Here is a 16,051-nt window from a genome sequence, read left to right as displayed (position 1 = left end):
CTTACCACAAGAAGCGTGCTGTTTTATACTAGTCGTTCACATCTCTGCAATATTGATTCGATTAAAAAACTTTAATAGCTGCGACCATTTCATATACTTTCACGTACACAAAATTCTGTTGCTCTTTTGACTGAAAGAATCTTCTTCGCTGTTGTTTTTCAGAAAGGCTTATCACTACCGTTTTATTAAAAGAATGCTATATTGTTTTTCCTCAACAGCAATTTAGCTGTTTTGTCGAAAAGTTTTACTAAAAGAAAACTGTCATTATACATATTCTTTGCCACTGACTGTTTATCAAAAGTTCTGTTATCAATTTTAACTAGAGAAGGTTGTCTCTTGGCCACCAGTTTATGAAAAGAGAGCTTTATTGTTTATTTATCAAAAGAGAGCTTTATTGTTTCGTACATAAAGCCTAATTGATTTACTATAACGGTAGTTTCATTACATCCGCCCTAACAGAAAGTGACCTTTATTGCTCCTGTTTAATCGAAATAAAGCTGCGTTCAAATTAAAATACGTTCTTCAGGCATCCTTTAATCCTGACATCCTTTTCCCTGAACAGAAGCTTAGTGTGGCTCGACACTAGTGATTCCTCTAGAGAAAACGATGCTTTAAGGACGGATTTTTTTTGCACTTTCTTACACGTACAGCAGTTTTTTTATATATATAGAAAATTACACCTTATTGTATCGTTTTAACGACAGAAACTTCCTGACTACATGGCTTACATTTGTATTTTCCAGTTTCAGATGTAATTCGACTTCACCTATGAAATTTCACTTCAATATTAATTTACGGGAATAACACAAGACCATTTCATACCAACATTTCAAAATTTACTCATGATTAGCCAATGGTAAATCAGATAACTTATCAGTGCTCTCACGACGATAAGGTGAAATGATGAAAACAGAAATAACAGCAATATTTTTACCTTTACAATTTAAGATTAATCAAGGATAAATTTGAGCAAACTTACATTTGACAGGACAAAAAGCCAAGTATTTCCGTGATTTCCACACAGCGAGGTCAAAAGTAACACAAAATACAAGTGAACAAGAAAACGCTGACACGAATGAAAAATAGCAAACATATATTATTTCGTCATGCAAACCGGAACAATGCATTACAAAATTATTGAACTACAATAAACATGAAAAAGTCTTAAAGAAGATTCCTTAAGATGCTAATATGGAAAAGCCAAATATGTGCGGAAATAATCACTGCCAATACAGTTATCGTTATTACACGTGTTATCTTAAGAAAGAAAAAGTAAATTGATTATTTAAGGAGATCCATCTGATTATCGAAATTCTCATGTTTCATTTCTCGAAAGGAAAATAAAAATAAATGGGAAAAATACCATCTGATTAAGTTAGTTTAAAGTTTCAGGTTTAGCATATACACAATTAAAAGGGAAGCGAAAGTATATGCAATGACAGGCAACACACCTCATCTAAATGAAATGAGTTGTATGTGATAACACGTTCACGGAGACATCCTTGACTGACAGGGCATTATCTCAGCAACGAGAGGCACTTCCTCGCATGAGAACTGTCATCAGTGCGTAAGGTTACTGCTCCGGCGGTACATGGTTCAGAAAAACGACTTCTTTCTTGTCACAGTCAGATACTACTCAGTATTTTCGAAATAAAACTGGTTTAAGTGAAGTGTATTGTGCCGCTGACAAAAACACTGTAAATAGTACGCAGTTCGCAGGAAAATATTGGTCTTCCATTACTGTTCCGCATGTAAATTGCACAGAATGTGGACTTGTCACCTGAGGTGAGTTTAGATTTGAAGCTGTACCGCTGTTTCTATAGAAGCCTTTTCTTTAACTCACGATAAGCAGACTTCTCGACCTTCTTTCTCTCCGTCAAAGGAAGGTTCTCTCTACAGGTTCTACAAGCCCTATTTCACTCACTGTTCTGTTGATCTCATGAAGAGAATTCCTCCTCCAGTTCGACGGCCCTGTCATACCAATAAGAACTTATCTTGCTTTCACCCTGTGAACACGGGTAATCCTCTTAGGACTACATGTTTCATAAAGCTCTTTCCTTCTGCTGTCAGGGTTTGCAATTCGATTTCTGTTTCATGACTCTTACAGCCTTTCATCCTTCAAGAGGCAGGGTTATTGTTCCCTTTGTGATTAAGCTGACACTCCCACTCAGGTCCTTTGTCTTCTTTTTTTCAAAAACTGTCTTGCTTTTCTCCGGTCACGAATAGAAATGAGCATTAAGTTGAACCACTCCTTACAAAATTTCAACCATTACGATGAGACATTGTTCTGTGCAAGCGACCAATAGAATATGGATGGCTTCTTGCCTTACAATGGGTAAAACAAGAATAGAAGAATAGCCTAAATTATAACATACTCGTTCCTAAGAACAATTAAGTGTTACATTATTTCAGCACAATTCTATGCGTCTTTGCGTACAGAATTGATCACAAATTTTCATATTTAGATCGATATCAATAACAACAAGAGATTAACACGTTGGATCATAACAGTCGTTGAAATGGCAGCTTTGGAAAATTTATACATGCTGGACAATTTTCAGAGCAGGGGCAGACCACCAGTCCTTCGGTCAATATGTTCAATTGAGATGACTTGGCTCTGCGGGAGTTTAGCCTCGTACCTCGCTGACTCTTCCGTCACCGATTCTTTCCAGATCTTGGTTAGTGTCAGCAGCAACTTGACATGTCACTGCAGGATAGAACAAATAAATGGTACAAAAGTGCAACCAGTGAGTTACCTTATCGTATCAATTTATAACTTGCAAAGACTAAAAACTACAAGGGTTCTTGAACACTGATCTCTGGAATACCAAAGAAAGTCTAGGCTTACAATCCACACCAGCAAAATATCTACGCATCTACGCACTTGAAAATTTATGAATGAGTTCAATTTCATAGCATCTAATATCTAAATTACAGAGATTTCAGATAAAGGACTTACTCTGTCCAAAGTCAAAGGCAGTGCTTAAATAAATTTGAACAAACATGGGACCATTCCCACTGTGTAACTTCAATTAAATTTGAACAAGCACGGGATTACATTCATTGTCTAAGTTGCCTGAGATATATAATAAAATAGCCCGATTCAACAATAAAAACGGCATGACGAACAGTTTCATCTTTGATAGAAACTGAGAAATTGAGATCCTTCAAAGCAACATGCACCACAGACTCGTTTTACGGGGAAGTGAGAAGCACACAATTATCATTTAACAACTTCCATCTTACCCTATCAGCTTCTCTAATTCTTGTAACTATGAATCTGATGAGCCTAGCTATTTCAAGGCGTAAGAATATCACTTTCACTGAAGTGTAAATTGTACATTATAAGGAAAAATATGTTGGGAATGAATTTCAGTGGAAATAATATGCATGGAACTAAACATGCAAAAAAGAGGGTCTCAGGGAGTTGTCTATAACAAAAATGTCGTGTAATGGAATTTAAGGAGTCAGTAAAGTGCATTTATGCTGCAATATTCATGACTTAAGGGCTAAAATGCAGTATTAAAAGCCCTTTTCACGAGATCTTTGAGCATACGGCACAACAGCTCCTCTCTAAGACCAAGAATACAGTGTAGATTGAATGTAAAGAAAGACTACATGTATCCTCAGCTTTTTTTCCATATCATGTGTGAATCTATGCCGTAATCATGATGATCAGGTGAGAGAGAGAGAGAGAGAGAGAGAGAGAGAGAGAGAGAGAGAGAGAGAGAGAGAGAGAGAGAGAGGTGCTATTTTGGTAAAGGAGCATTTTGGAGCTCTCTCAATGATTTTTTTAACAAGTCAACAAAAAACCAGCAAAGATTTGGAAAATAATAAATAATGAAAATAGTTTTTATCTTTATTTGTGTATACAAGCATCAGTTATCAGTTACGACATTCTTTATTAATTGTCATCGGTTGCCAATGAAATAAAACATGTTAAGGAAACGTCGTCAGAACCGTCTACGAATACAGAAAAGGAATCCATGTAGTCACATAAGAATTCCTTGTACGGACAGTGCTATGTTGGCCTATACACGTATTAAGCTTCCTTAGGGTGAGACCGCAATATAACAAAACATGTCAGAAACTTAATGCAAACAGGTTGAAAACAAGTCAACGACCGTAAGTGGAGAGCGAATCTTCAGAGGCAAATGCAAGATATTCGTAATAAGCACAGGTTACGACTGTTTGTGATGTGTGTGCGGTAAGTTGCCGACGTGTGTTCATGTCATGTTTTACCGCAGTGTGGACGCATCCTTAGATTTCTAGCAGGATTAATAGTGGATTTCTAGTAACACTGATTTTCGCTTGGCTACCGACCTGGCCTTTTCCACCGACCTTTGCCATGTCAATAAGAGGGGTGAGGATTCAGATTCAGACCTAATTCCTGATAAATCATTGGATGAACTTTTGCCTTCGTCGTAAAAAGGCAAGTTATTTGCTTCCTTCTTTTACATTCATGAGCTAACGTCACGCTTATATAGTGCTAGTAAGCGGTTGTAGCAGAAGACAGACAATTAATTACATGCAAAAACGCAAATAACATAAAATGGCAAAAGAAAAGTTTTCAGACAACTGATATATAATTCTTAAGGCAACATTCCTAAAAATCTAAAGCAACCCGTTGTGCTTACCCATCACGGGTTTGAAGACGAAAAAATATTGTCCATTGTGAGTTGATTATTTATGAAAGGATTAAAGTTGTCAAGTTATTTACAGCTTTAAAATTTTATTAATATAAGAAGTATAAACTTTTCAAAAGACATGGTTTGTATCCTTTAACATAAAACATTACGCTCATATCTCAACAACTGGGCGTGGAAAATCAGTTCACTCACTGATTAGTAAATTACTAAGGTTTAAATTCACCCTTGCAGACAAACGTTAATCTTAAATCAGAAATCTATCAAATAGCAACTACCTGGAAAAGTGTCAGCAAGGCTAATATGGTTGTGTTTTGTCAACCAGTTACAAAAACCTATTCTGTCAAACTAAATCTACTGATCAAACGCATGAACCTGGAATAAAATTTTTCTCACTATCTCCCTACCCTTGTCAAGGGATTTTAAATACACTGAGGTGAAGAGAATACCAGACTTCTGTCAACGACATAACTTAATAAAACAGATATTCATTTGTCAAGAATAACGGTTATTAAAAAAAGTGTAAGTCTACATTACGATTAAGAAAAATGATTACAAAATCATATGAATTAAAGATTAATTATTAGAAAGTCATACACATTTTCTTTCAGGTGCCGTTGCATTCAAAGGGTGGTATCAGCTCAATCCTTCTTCAGTGGCGCTCAGGTCGGGACTGCTATCAACCTTCAGAAGAGATTACATCGCCCACTGTTATCTCTGGTCTTTGATAACAGTGCTGCAAGAAGTTCATGCTTCTTCACATTAACTGGATCTGTCAAACAGCCCATACATTCTTGCCTTGGAATCTCCGCAAAGAAGCGAATAAGGGATACCAGTGTTAGTGTCCTTTTAGGAAAGGGTGTCAGTGTATCGGAGATACCACAATTATACCATAAATCAACAGTGCTTGAATTACAGAAAGAGAGTTGTGTTGACATTAAAGAAAACATGAAAAGTGCGTTCAAGTTGCTGGTCAAGACGGGAGACCAAGAAGGCGCTGGGACAGACGCTAACGTTTATGTCACTCTCGAAGATGAAAGAGGCACCAAGTCGTCCCGAGTTAAGTTGGACAAAATTTTCTACAACGATTTAGAGCGGTCCACAGTCGATACGTACTCTGTCGACTGTCCAGAAAATTTTGGCAAAGTGACGAAAATAGCCATAACTAGAGACAGTGCCGGCTTCGCCGACGACTGGTTCTGTGATTACATCCACATCGAGGACCGGCGTCTTCCAAAAAGGAAGGTTTCGAAAGAACAGACGAAGTCGGTGAGGAACTTCATAGGCAGTGAGTCTCTCCGTATAGACACAACCCAAGAGAAAAATATGTATTTCTTTCCTGTGCATCGCTGGGTGGCGGCTGACCATGACTACGTATTTCACGAATACGCTGTTTGTTTGCCACAAGATGATCCGACGGTGGAAGTACGCAGGAAAGATCTGGAGAGGAAGCAAGAAGCTTACAAATACATCGTCCACGTTGAAGGAATGGTAGCTCAGGTAAGGAACTGGTTTCTTTTGATTCTGGGTTGTCTAAGAGTCGATGCAGTGAAGGTAAATAATGTCGGGGCAAATAAAAACCTTTGGTGAAAAAATATAATACTGTACCTGTGCAACTTTTATCAACAAAATAGTCTCATATTTACCCCTTAAGAATACTGCTTTGTACCCTCTAGAAATCTTAACTTATGTTTTATTAACAGAACAAAATTATTAATTTAATTATCAAGTTCACACACATGCATATAATTACATACTTATACACAAAAGATTCTTTCATCTGAACTATTCACGCCAGGGACCAAAAACAATGTAATGCTTTAGACACAGGTAAACTGTCTTTAAAAAAACCACAGCCAAACTCCTGGGAATACAGTTGTTCACAAAGTCAGAATTTTACTAGCCTGATAATTCTCCAAATTTACAAAAAGAAAATATTTATATTCCGTGCAGAACGAAGTACATGTGTGCGTCTGTAAGAGAGAGAGAGAGAGAGAGAGAGAGAGAGAATTGTAGTAAAAATTTCAACTGCTGCTTTTCTTTAGACCATGGTGGCACATATTACTATCAATCCTCCCTTTTTTGTGAGAATTATTTGAAATATTTATCTTGGATTTGGGAAATTTATTTCAGGCCAACAAATGAAAGAGCGAAATTGACGTGAAGGAAAATGCGTCGTGAATGGAGTTTGAAAATATTTGCAAGAGAGGAGAAATTTGAAAGTAATATGAGCAAGATTAATGCTCTATGGGTATCTTGAAACCAGGAAGTGTCACAGGAAACTATTTATTTAAGCGAAAAATTCTTAACAATCAAGGATTGTTTCAAGGAGGAATCGCAAGATCTGGCGTGCAAATACCGTAGGTTAACCACTTGTCGATCCCACGAAACTGCTGTGTATCAAAACAAACTACTGCTTTGAAACATATTTATGATCTTGTGGTCAAGATATTGCCAGAGTTCGACTCCCAGGGGAACAGAAGAACTTTAAACACATTCCTGGTACCTAGTACTTATCGACTGTCCTACGGCAAGAGTTCTTGGAAACTATTAAAAAAAAAAGGCGTATGATAAAAATTTGTGCCCGCCACCATCCCATCGCATGCGGACACAGACACATATACACACAAATATATAATAGATGTTATATATATATTATATAAATAAACACACACACACATATATATATATATGCATACATATGTATATGTATATATATATATATATACATACATATATATATATATATATATATATATATATATATATATATATATATATATATATATATATATATCGTATATGTGTGTATGTATAAATACACACACACACACATATATATAGTAATCTTTCCCATATCTGTATTAACAGAGTCAAGGCCCTGCTGGATGATGAAAATTTCTGGATATGGTCAAAAACATGTAGGATGTAAAATGGCAACTTTGTACCCTACTTCCCCTACCTTGTCAATTTCCGCATAACCGTAAACACTTAATGTGCTTATAAACGACAGCCATCACACTTTAAACTGAAAACTTGATGCAAAAGCCAATTTCCCATCTAATTTTCCCCTATTTGTAACAAAATATACTGTATAAAAACGATTTGTAAAAAAAAAGAAAATCTTTTTTTCTATTGTATGCAACACAATACGGTAGGTGTACTTTATGTACAGTACACTACCATACAGCACAAATATCACTTTTTTTCCTTATTTTGCCAAACGACAATAAACAGTAACATTTAAAAATATATTGAACATAACAATGTTCAATATAACACTTAAAGATACCTCTTTTTCTCTCTCGTACACAATACACAATACAGTAGGTGTATAGTATGTACAGAACACTACTGTGCAAAGCAGGTATCACTTTGCTTTTTCTGTTTTGCCAAAACACAATAAACAGCAACGTTTAAAAATGCACTGAACACAAAAAAAGCAAACCTCTTTTTCTCTCCTATGCAACACACAATATGGTACGTGTACTGTATGCATACAATACACTACAGTATAATAAGGGTATCACTTTCTTTTTCCCATTTTGCCAAAATACAATAAACAATAACATTTAAAAATACACTGTACACAAAACTGCAAACATCTTTATGTCTCTCTCTCTCTTACCCAACACAATACAGTAAGTGTACTGTGTGTACAGTACACTATCGTAAAGCACAGATATCACTTTGTGTATCCTATTTTGCTTAAAAACACTAGAAAACATAACACTTAAAAATAAAAACAAAACTTTTTCTCTCTCACTTACCCATGTGCACTGCCAAAACTGCTTACGATGGCCGGATTTTTAAAAACTTACGAGGGTGTTTACAAATCGACGACGTCGTCGTCTTCCTCCCCCTCCTCAGTGTCATTGTCCTTCCCTTCCTCCTCATTGTTACTGTCCTCCTCCTCCTCCTCCTTCTCCAGCACCACTCTGTCATCGAGGTCTTCTGCATCTTTTACCTCCTGTGTCTCATGTGCCTCCTGTAGCTCCCGTGACTCATAGGAGACATTAAGCGGTGGAAGAAGTGTAGAGGTGTCCAGAGGGTCATGGTCGATGAAAAGTGGGGGCGACACATCAGATTCTTGGCTGAATGAACCTCACACATCAACAAAGGGTGCCGATGTGCTCACCTACTGTATGTTTTTGAGGTGAATGATAGAGTTACTGAAGAAGTGGTTGTGGTTGGGTTTGGGTGCATGTGGGTTTGGGATCTGAAGAAAGTGTCAAGGATACTCTGATGATAAAAACGACGATTCTGTTTCACAATCACTGTTCGTCGCATTTCTCGAACTTCTTCAGCAATCTCCAACGCCACTGACAATGTTGGGATTCTGTATTATATTGATAAATATATCGAAGGGCATCAGCATAAGTCTTTACGAAGGCAATGGTTGTAAAATGGCCTCATCATTATCGTCATTGTCTTCTTCAGGGGCTTCCTCCTCCTTCTTACCAGCAGCTAATGAAGCAGCTATCTTGCTGTCAGATAACAGCCGGAAGCCATGGTCTCCACCATTGTCATCCAGTCACTCTCATGTGTTATCCTTAGGAGCATCATCTCCCCCCTTCAAGAGTCCGATACGGAAGTCGTCAGCTTTGACCCCCTGGAAATCCATCAGGCGCATTTTCCAAGAGAAGCAAAGCCTTCACTCAATGTCTAGCAATTCCCAGGTCCCTCTTACAAAAGTGATTAAGGAACCAATCAGAGATGATCTTGGAGGTGAACCAAGCCTCCACTGAATGACACCAAATCACTGGGAAATTTTCCATCATCTCATGCAAGGCATGTGGTTGGTTTGCATGTCCAACCACATCTGGTTTGCAATGATGGCGATTAGAAGCATTTACACATAACAAAGCAGACATGTGTTGCTTAGAAAGTTTTCGACTGGGTGAATTCTTTTCCTTCTTGTCAGCCAATGTTAGTGAGTAAGGAGCTAAAGAACAGACAAAATTTGTCAGCATTATGGATTTGATCCAAAACAAGGCCTCCTTTTGTCATCAAGTATTGCAACATCTGCCAAAATTTCTCTTTTCCCTCCTCAGAGGCATCCAAAATTTTCCCCTGAGTCTTTTTTTTTAGAAAGCCCATGTCGAATCTTAAACTGAAACAGCCAACATTTCGATACCTTAAAGTTTGGAACCCCATACAAGCCTGCAGACTTTGTGGCTACAGCCTCCACCTCCACACTGCACACATGCATGCTAGCTATCCATTCCTCACGAAACCAGACCAATGTCAACTCTTCCGTATCCTCACGACAGGGTTTTGACATCAGCTTGCAGGACTGCTTACTCAATGTCTTATTCACAAAGACCATCACATACTTCTTCAGCTTGTCCTTGGCATTCTTGCTATCCTGCCAGGTTGTCTGCGAAATGCTATACACCACCGTTATATGTCCATTAAACCATCCTGCCTTGATGATTTCAACCTTCTTCTGAAGGGTCAACATCTTCCTCATCCTCTTAGGATGAAGTGGGCCATACAGAGAATACACAGCACCACATACACAACTAACAGCAGCTGCAATGCTGCAGACACCACAACAAAAGCAACAGAATGAGGGGAAAGCATCGCAACACTTACAGTAGTATCACAGCACCTACTGTGTCGACAAATACCGAGAACTGATGCAGAACTGGTCATAGAAGAGAAGTTCATTTTGCTACAAAGTGCACTGATACTCTTCACATGCAGCCATTTAGAGAAGGAAATTTTCATGCTATCATGGCATGCTCAATCAGCCCTTCAAAAGCAAAAATCCACAATGACATGCAATGACGCATGTTTCCACCAAAAATAGCAGGAAAGCTTACAAACATGACTGATTGATTGATTTGTGGCTATTAAAACCGGCATCACAACATCCAGGCTATTGACACTGTAGTGAAAAATGGATAAATAAAGAAGTTAAATAGGGAGTCTCACATAAGAAATATCTAAAAATATATCTATATATCATCATGTCTGTACAATATATAAATATATACATACATACATATACACATACTGTATATGTATGTGATCTAAATTTTATTAAGTGGGCCCACCTTCCTAACAAATATATAAAGCTGCTCTAAATTACAGTCCTCCCCGAGAATTGTTGCAAAGATGAAATGTCCATCTCCATCATGTCCCAAAGAGAGGAAGCTATGCCTTGTATTCCTAACACTGGGACATTTGACCAGCAAATGTCTCACAGTCAAGGGCACATCACAGAATGGGGGATTTTTTCCTGACATTAAGAACCCATGAGTGAGTCTTGTATGTCCAATCCTTAGCCTACACAACATCCTTTCTTGTCTCCTTGGCATATAAGAATATGACCAAGGACACACTGATGGTGTAATACTGTGCAGTTTTTGATTAGTTAAAATATTTTCCCAAAGAGGCTACCAAAACTTTTTAATTTTCTGGTCAACTAGAGGATATACATCCCGATATCGTAGTAGACATCTGGGTTCTGGGGAGGTGACTGCTGACTGAGCAAGTTGATCAGCTTCCTTGTTCCCAACCACCCCAACATGGGAAGGCACCCAGCAAAAATTTACTTCTTTATCTCTTCTTGTCACTAAAGCAGCCATTCCAATATCTCTAAAATCAACGGGTGTGAAGGATTAAAAGATTCCAAAGACTGAAGAACACCTCTTGAGTCACAATATACAGCAAAACTATTTCCTTATTGAGTTAAAATTTCTTTTATGATCCTTAAAATTGCATGCAGTTCTGCTGTAAAAATAGATGCAACTGATGATAATCTCCCACCTCTTTCTACATTAGGGAAGGTCACTCCAAAGCCAACGCCAGCATCTGATACTTACAGTCATCCGTGAAAACTTCAATGGAGTTATCATGTTGAGAGGAATGATTTACAGACAGATACTGATTTCATTGCCTCATTGGACATTTCTGCTTTTGCTCAATGAAAATATCTACAAAATCTTACCTCTAGAAGGTTCGGGGGGCTGAATACCTTGCTGGTAAAATCTCCATCCTTGGCATGTTTAATTGCCTGTTTATACTTTTTTGACACAAATGCTGGCCAGAAACTCCGAAATCTGTACCAGCTCCCAACTAGCAGACTTTGGTAATGAAGATCCAGAGGCCTCTCACCAGTATCTACAAGCATGCTCTCAGTGGGAGATGATTTAAATGCTCCTGTGGGCAATCTTACTCCTCCATGATGAATTGAATTGAGCATTTTAAGGCTATCAGGCTTTGTTGAAGCGTACACTTCACACTCATAAGTTAATTTTGAAAAGACCAAGGCTTTGTAAAGTCTCAACATCTGAGTTTGGTCAGCACCCCAAGAAGTGTGAGACAAAAGTTCCAGCACATTCATTGTTTTCAAGCATTTAGTCTTAATATATTTCAGATGTGGAATCCAAGTCATCTTGCAATCAAAATCAACCCAAGAAACCTTGTTTCGCCAACACATGGAATTCTCTGCCCATGTATGAGCAGATCTGGATCAGGATGGAATCCTCTTATATGGCAAAAGTGCACGATTACCATTTTACTAGCAGGAAACCTAAATCCCTTCACTTCAGCCCACTTTACTATGTTATCCATTGTTACAAAAGATAAAAAAGGTCATCAACAAAACGGGTGTGTTACATCTGGGGGAATTATTATGGATACCCCATTGATTGCTAAGGCAAACAAGGATATGCTTAGAACACTTCCTTGTGGCACTTCTCCTTCTTGGTTGAATACATCTGACATTGTTGCTCCAACCTGAACCTGAAATAACCTATTTTTTAAAAAAAGGCTTTGATAAAAAGAGGCAGATTCACCTTTCAGGTTACATTCATAAAGGACCCTCAGAATGTATTAAAATGCGTGGAGAATAGTATTAGGGTAGTAATGCATTGCATCTTCGCTTGAACTTTTGAAGTTCCAAGTGCATGACTTCCTCAGGGAGACTGTTCCACAGTCCAAGGGTGTGAGGAATAAAGGACCTCTGGAACTGAGAAGCTCTTCAGCGAGGCAATTTACTGCATATTGGTGCTGCTGTTCAGCAAATTTGATTGCTCTCAGCAGGAAAAGGGGGATCAGGGATCAATTGAGAATGTGAAAGATCTCTGTTAAAATACAACTTATGAAAAATTGACAGACGAGACCATCCATCGATGGTCCAAGTCATTACTGCTAATATTAGGACAGATACCTACCACCACAAACAACTCTATTTAAAAGAGATAAATCTCTGGCAGAAGCAGATACCCATACTGGGGAACAATATTCTAGTAAAGGAAGTACAAATGACCTAAAACAATATCTAACTTTTGTGTGGCATTTGCTGAAACTTTCATTAGATGTTTCTCAAAAGTAAGAAGTGAGTCAAAAATTACATCTAGAATAGTTAAAGCTTCAGACTCATTCAGCAGAATCCCATCGACTTGGAGGGAAGGATGGGGTGGGAAATCTGTGCAAGATCTGCTAATCAAGTGTTTTTGTTTTACTGGAGTTCAGCCTCATACCGTACCAACTACATCACTCTCTAATCCACTCCATGTCCTGACTGACTCTAAGGGCAGCTTCATTTCTCATAAGTGGAGGCTTTATGACACCCACAAGTGTAAAACCATTGGCATACTGAACGATCTTGTTTTCAAGGCCAACAAACATATCATTTGTATACACTAAAAATAACAGCAGATGAAGAACACTGTCCTGTGGAACTCCAGACACAATAGGTCTAGGTTTGCTAAAGATCCCATCAACAGCAACTCTTTGCTGCCTAACTGTAAGGGAATCTTCAAGTAAACCTAAAACATATCAATCCACTCCAAGATTCTGAAGTGCCTTGTGATTTACTAAATCGAAAGCAGCACTAAAATCTATTTGAATTACTCTGCACTCAAAACCCTTATTAAGGTTCTCTTGCAAATGGCATGTCAAGTCTAAAAGAGCATCGCAGGTACCTAGCTGCTTCAAATATGCATATTGACTATTTAGATTCCACATATTTATACAGTGGCTTAAAAATGAGCTTTTCTGCAACTTTGGAGAGCACAGGGAGAGCAGAAATTGGCCTGTAGTTACTGCAGTCTGCACTTATGCCATCTTTGGAACAGGCACTGCGTTACTAAGCTTGCACTCATCTGCAAAGATACAAAGTCGACATAAAAATCCATAGAATTTGCTAATCTTCGGAGTCAACACACTAGAAACTTAAAAAAAAAAAAAACAAAGGGAAGAAACCATCGGGATCTTCTCCACCCTAGCTATCAAGATTATCAAAAATTTTCTTAACATCCCTAGAGTGAAATGCAAATTTTGTCAGAATAGATTCAGGATGACAAGTATCTGGAAGAGGGACATCATCAGCTGATTGATTAACTTCAAAAGCTTGATGAGGCAATTAGGCTTTTTTCTTAGGGCCAGTAACCAATCCACCATCAGCTGTCAGGAAAGGAGGATGAGGCCTGACCCAAAGATAGATGATGCCAATTTGGTCCACCACAAATGAGGCAGAATAATTCCTTCAAGTTTCCTCTTTAAGGAATTTTTGTAATTTCACTCAACTATATGATAAATTATATTTGTAGCACGGCGATACACAACAAAAATCGTATAAAAATGGTGTAATTTTCGTGTGAATGATTTTGTCTCCATGCCTTGAACTTGGTCTGTTTGTCATGGTAAGCTCATCTACATGTATCATCAAACCATGGCTGGTAATTTGCCCTGAATTTAATTACCTTTCTAGGGACATACCTTAGTAAAGTAGCCATCAGCATTTCATTTAGTATCTTCTTGGGATCTGGATCTGATACAGCATCTGAAACATTAAGTGCCTGACATGCTTCAATACTGCAATCCCAATTGACTCTAGATTTCATCCAGGCCATTTTTCCGATGGCAGAATTAGGAATATACTGATTGACAGATATGTCCATCTCAATGGTGCAGTGATTGGAAGTGCCTATATATTCAAGGACCTTGGACTTCACAATAGCTGGAACATCAGTGAATATGAGGTCTAATCTATTATTAGAAATGTGCATGGGTTCCTCAATCAGCTGGACAAAATCGGAGGATACACGGAACTCGAGAGCAGACTGGCCATGTTGATCTGTGGAATTTGAATATAGCCACTAGTTGTTCTTTGCATTGCAGTCTCCACAAATAATGATAGAAGCTTTTGAATCCTGTGACTGAGCCATACTAACTCTCTCCAAGAGACAGTCATATACAGAATCATCAATATTTGGAGTGTGGTAAACTGCTAATACATATACACTGTAGAGAGTACTGATAATCTTAAAGCAAAGGATTTCATAGCAACTACACTCTACGTTTTTCTGAAGATATAGTGGTTGTCTGGACTTAGTGTATACAGCCATACCTAGCACATATGGGATATTATGATGATAAATAAAATCTGAACCATCAAACCTTGGGATTAAAAACTCAACCTTTGACTTGTTACTGGTTACAAGTGTGTCAGATAAAAACATCAAATCATAGTTACAGACACAACTCTGGAGATCAAGAAGATTTCACCTTAAGCCCTGAATATTTGAGTAAAGCATTCTGCAACTTTTCTTACTGTAATGAGCAGCAGGCCTAGGGTTCAGCTCAATGTTTCTAGAAAGTATTAAAATCGACAACATGAAATTAGCAGCATAACTTATAAATAGACTCATAACAACAACTACATAATAAAAATCAACAGAACAATAAACAATAATAATGCAATCAACAACAACAGTATTTATATTATTTACAAAAATTCCATTTAAAGTATAGATAAACCTAACCATCTGTCATTCAAAAAATGCCGGAGGCAACAGGTCGATAATGCGGAGCTGGCACACTTATAAGGAATATAAGAAACCCACCAGGTTTGCCACATTAACGGGGGGAGGACAGTCAGGATGCATTTATATATAAATTACAGGTAAAGAAGATGGCACTTTCCTAACAATCCACTAAGTATCTTTTGTTTTCTCATCAGCCTGTCCTACACACTTTTCGGAAAAAACAGGAAAGTGAACAAAAAAGAGGAAAAATGCCTGATCGTACCCTCAAAAACCCAAAACCACGGAAGGACATGGTACAATGGCTATGGCACCGTCCAAGGTTGGAGAACAAGGTTTGTATTTAGAGTAATCTTTTCTTAGAAGGGTTGCCTACCTAGGCTAAAGGGTCCCTGCCACCTGCTAGTTTTGATTTCAAAAAGTCCTTCTCCTAGAAGAGTTGCCTGCCAAGGCTAAAGAGTCTCTTCTGCCCCAACTTGTGTAGGCAGGGACGTCACACCCTAAAGTGAATGTTGCTAAAGAAAAGCCACATTAACCCACTACCCTTTCAGCTGAATAGGGTCTGTCATCATTTGTCTTTGCAACATTAGCAAAATGGTTATCAAACTCATTTGCCACTAACTG

General features: G+C 38.0%; 1 protein-coding gene across 2 annotated transcripts in view; it reads left to right on the top strand.

Annotated features, from left to right (window-relative positions):
- Window positions 1-16,051, top strand: part of LOC136828662 (polyunsaturated fatty acid 5-lipoxygenase-like) — a 131,498-nt gene that overhangs the window by 55,799 nt on the left and 59,648 nt on the right. Inside the window, exons 1-2 of one of the 2 annotated variants that reach the window (XM_067086716.1) lie at window positions 1,563-1,785; window positions 5,258-6,146. In XM_067086716.1, the coding sequence (XP_066942817.1) occupies window positions 1,766-1,785; window positions 5,258-6,146 (909 nt within the window). In that variant the 5' untranslated portion in view covers window positions 1,563-1,765. Of the gene's footprint in view, window positions 1-1,562; window positions 1,786-5,257; window positions 6,147-16,051 lie in introns of those variants that run through there. The other variant, XM_067086721.1, reaches the window with a different exon arrangement.

Source organism: Macrobrachium rosenbergii, chromosome 43, assembly GCF_040412425.1.
Source record: "Macrobrachium rosenbergii isolate ZJJX-2024 chromosome 43, ASM4041242v1, whole genome shotgun sequence".
Lineage (NCBI taxonomy): Eukaryota > Metazoa > Arthropoda > Malacostraca > Decapoda > Palaemonidae > Macrobrachium > Macrobrachium rosenbergii.
Note: the sequence above shows the minus strand (reverse complement) of the source record. Positions and strands in the feature narration are given on the sequence as shown.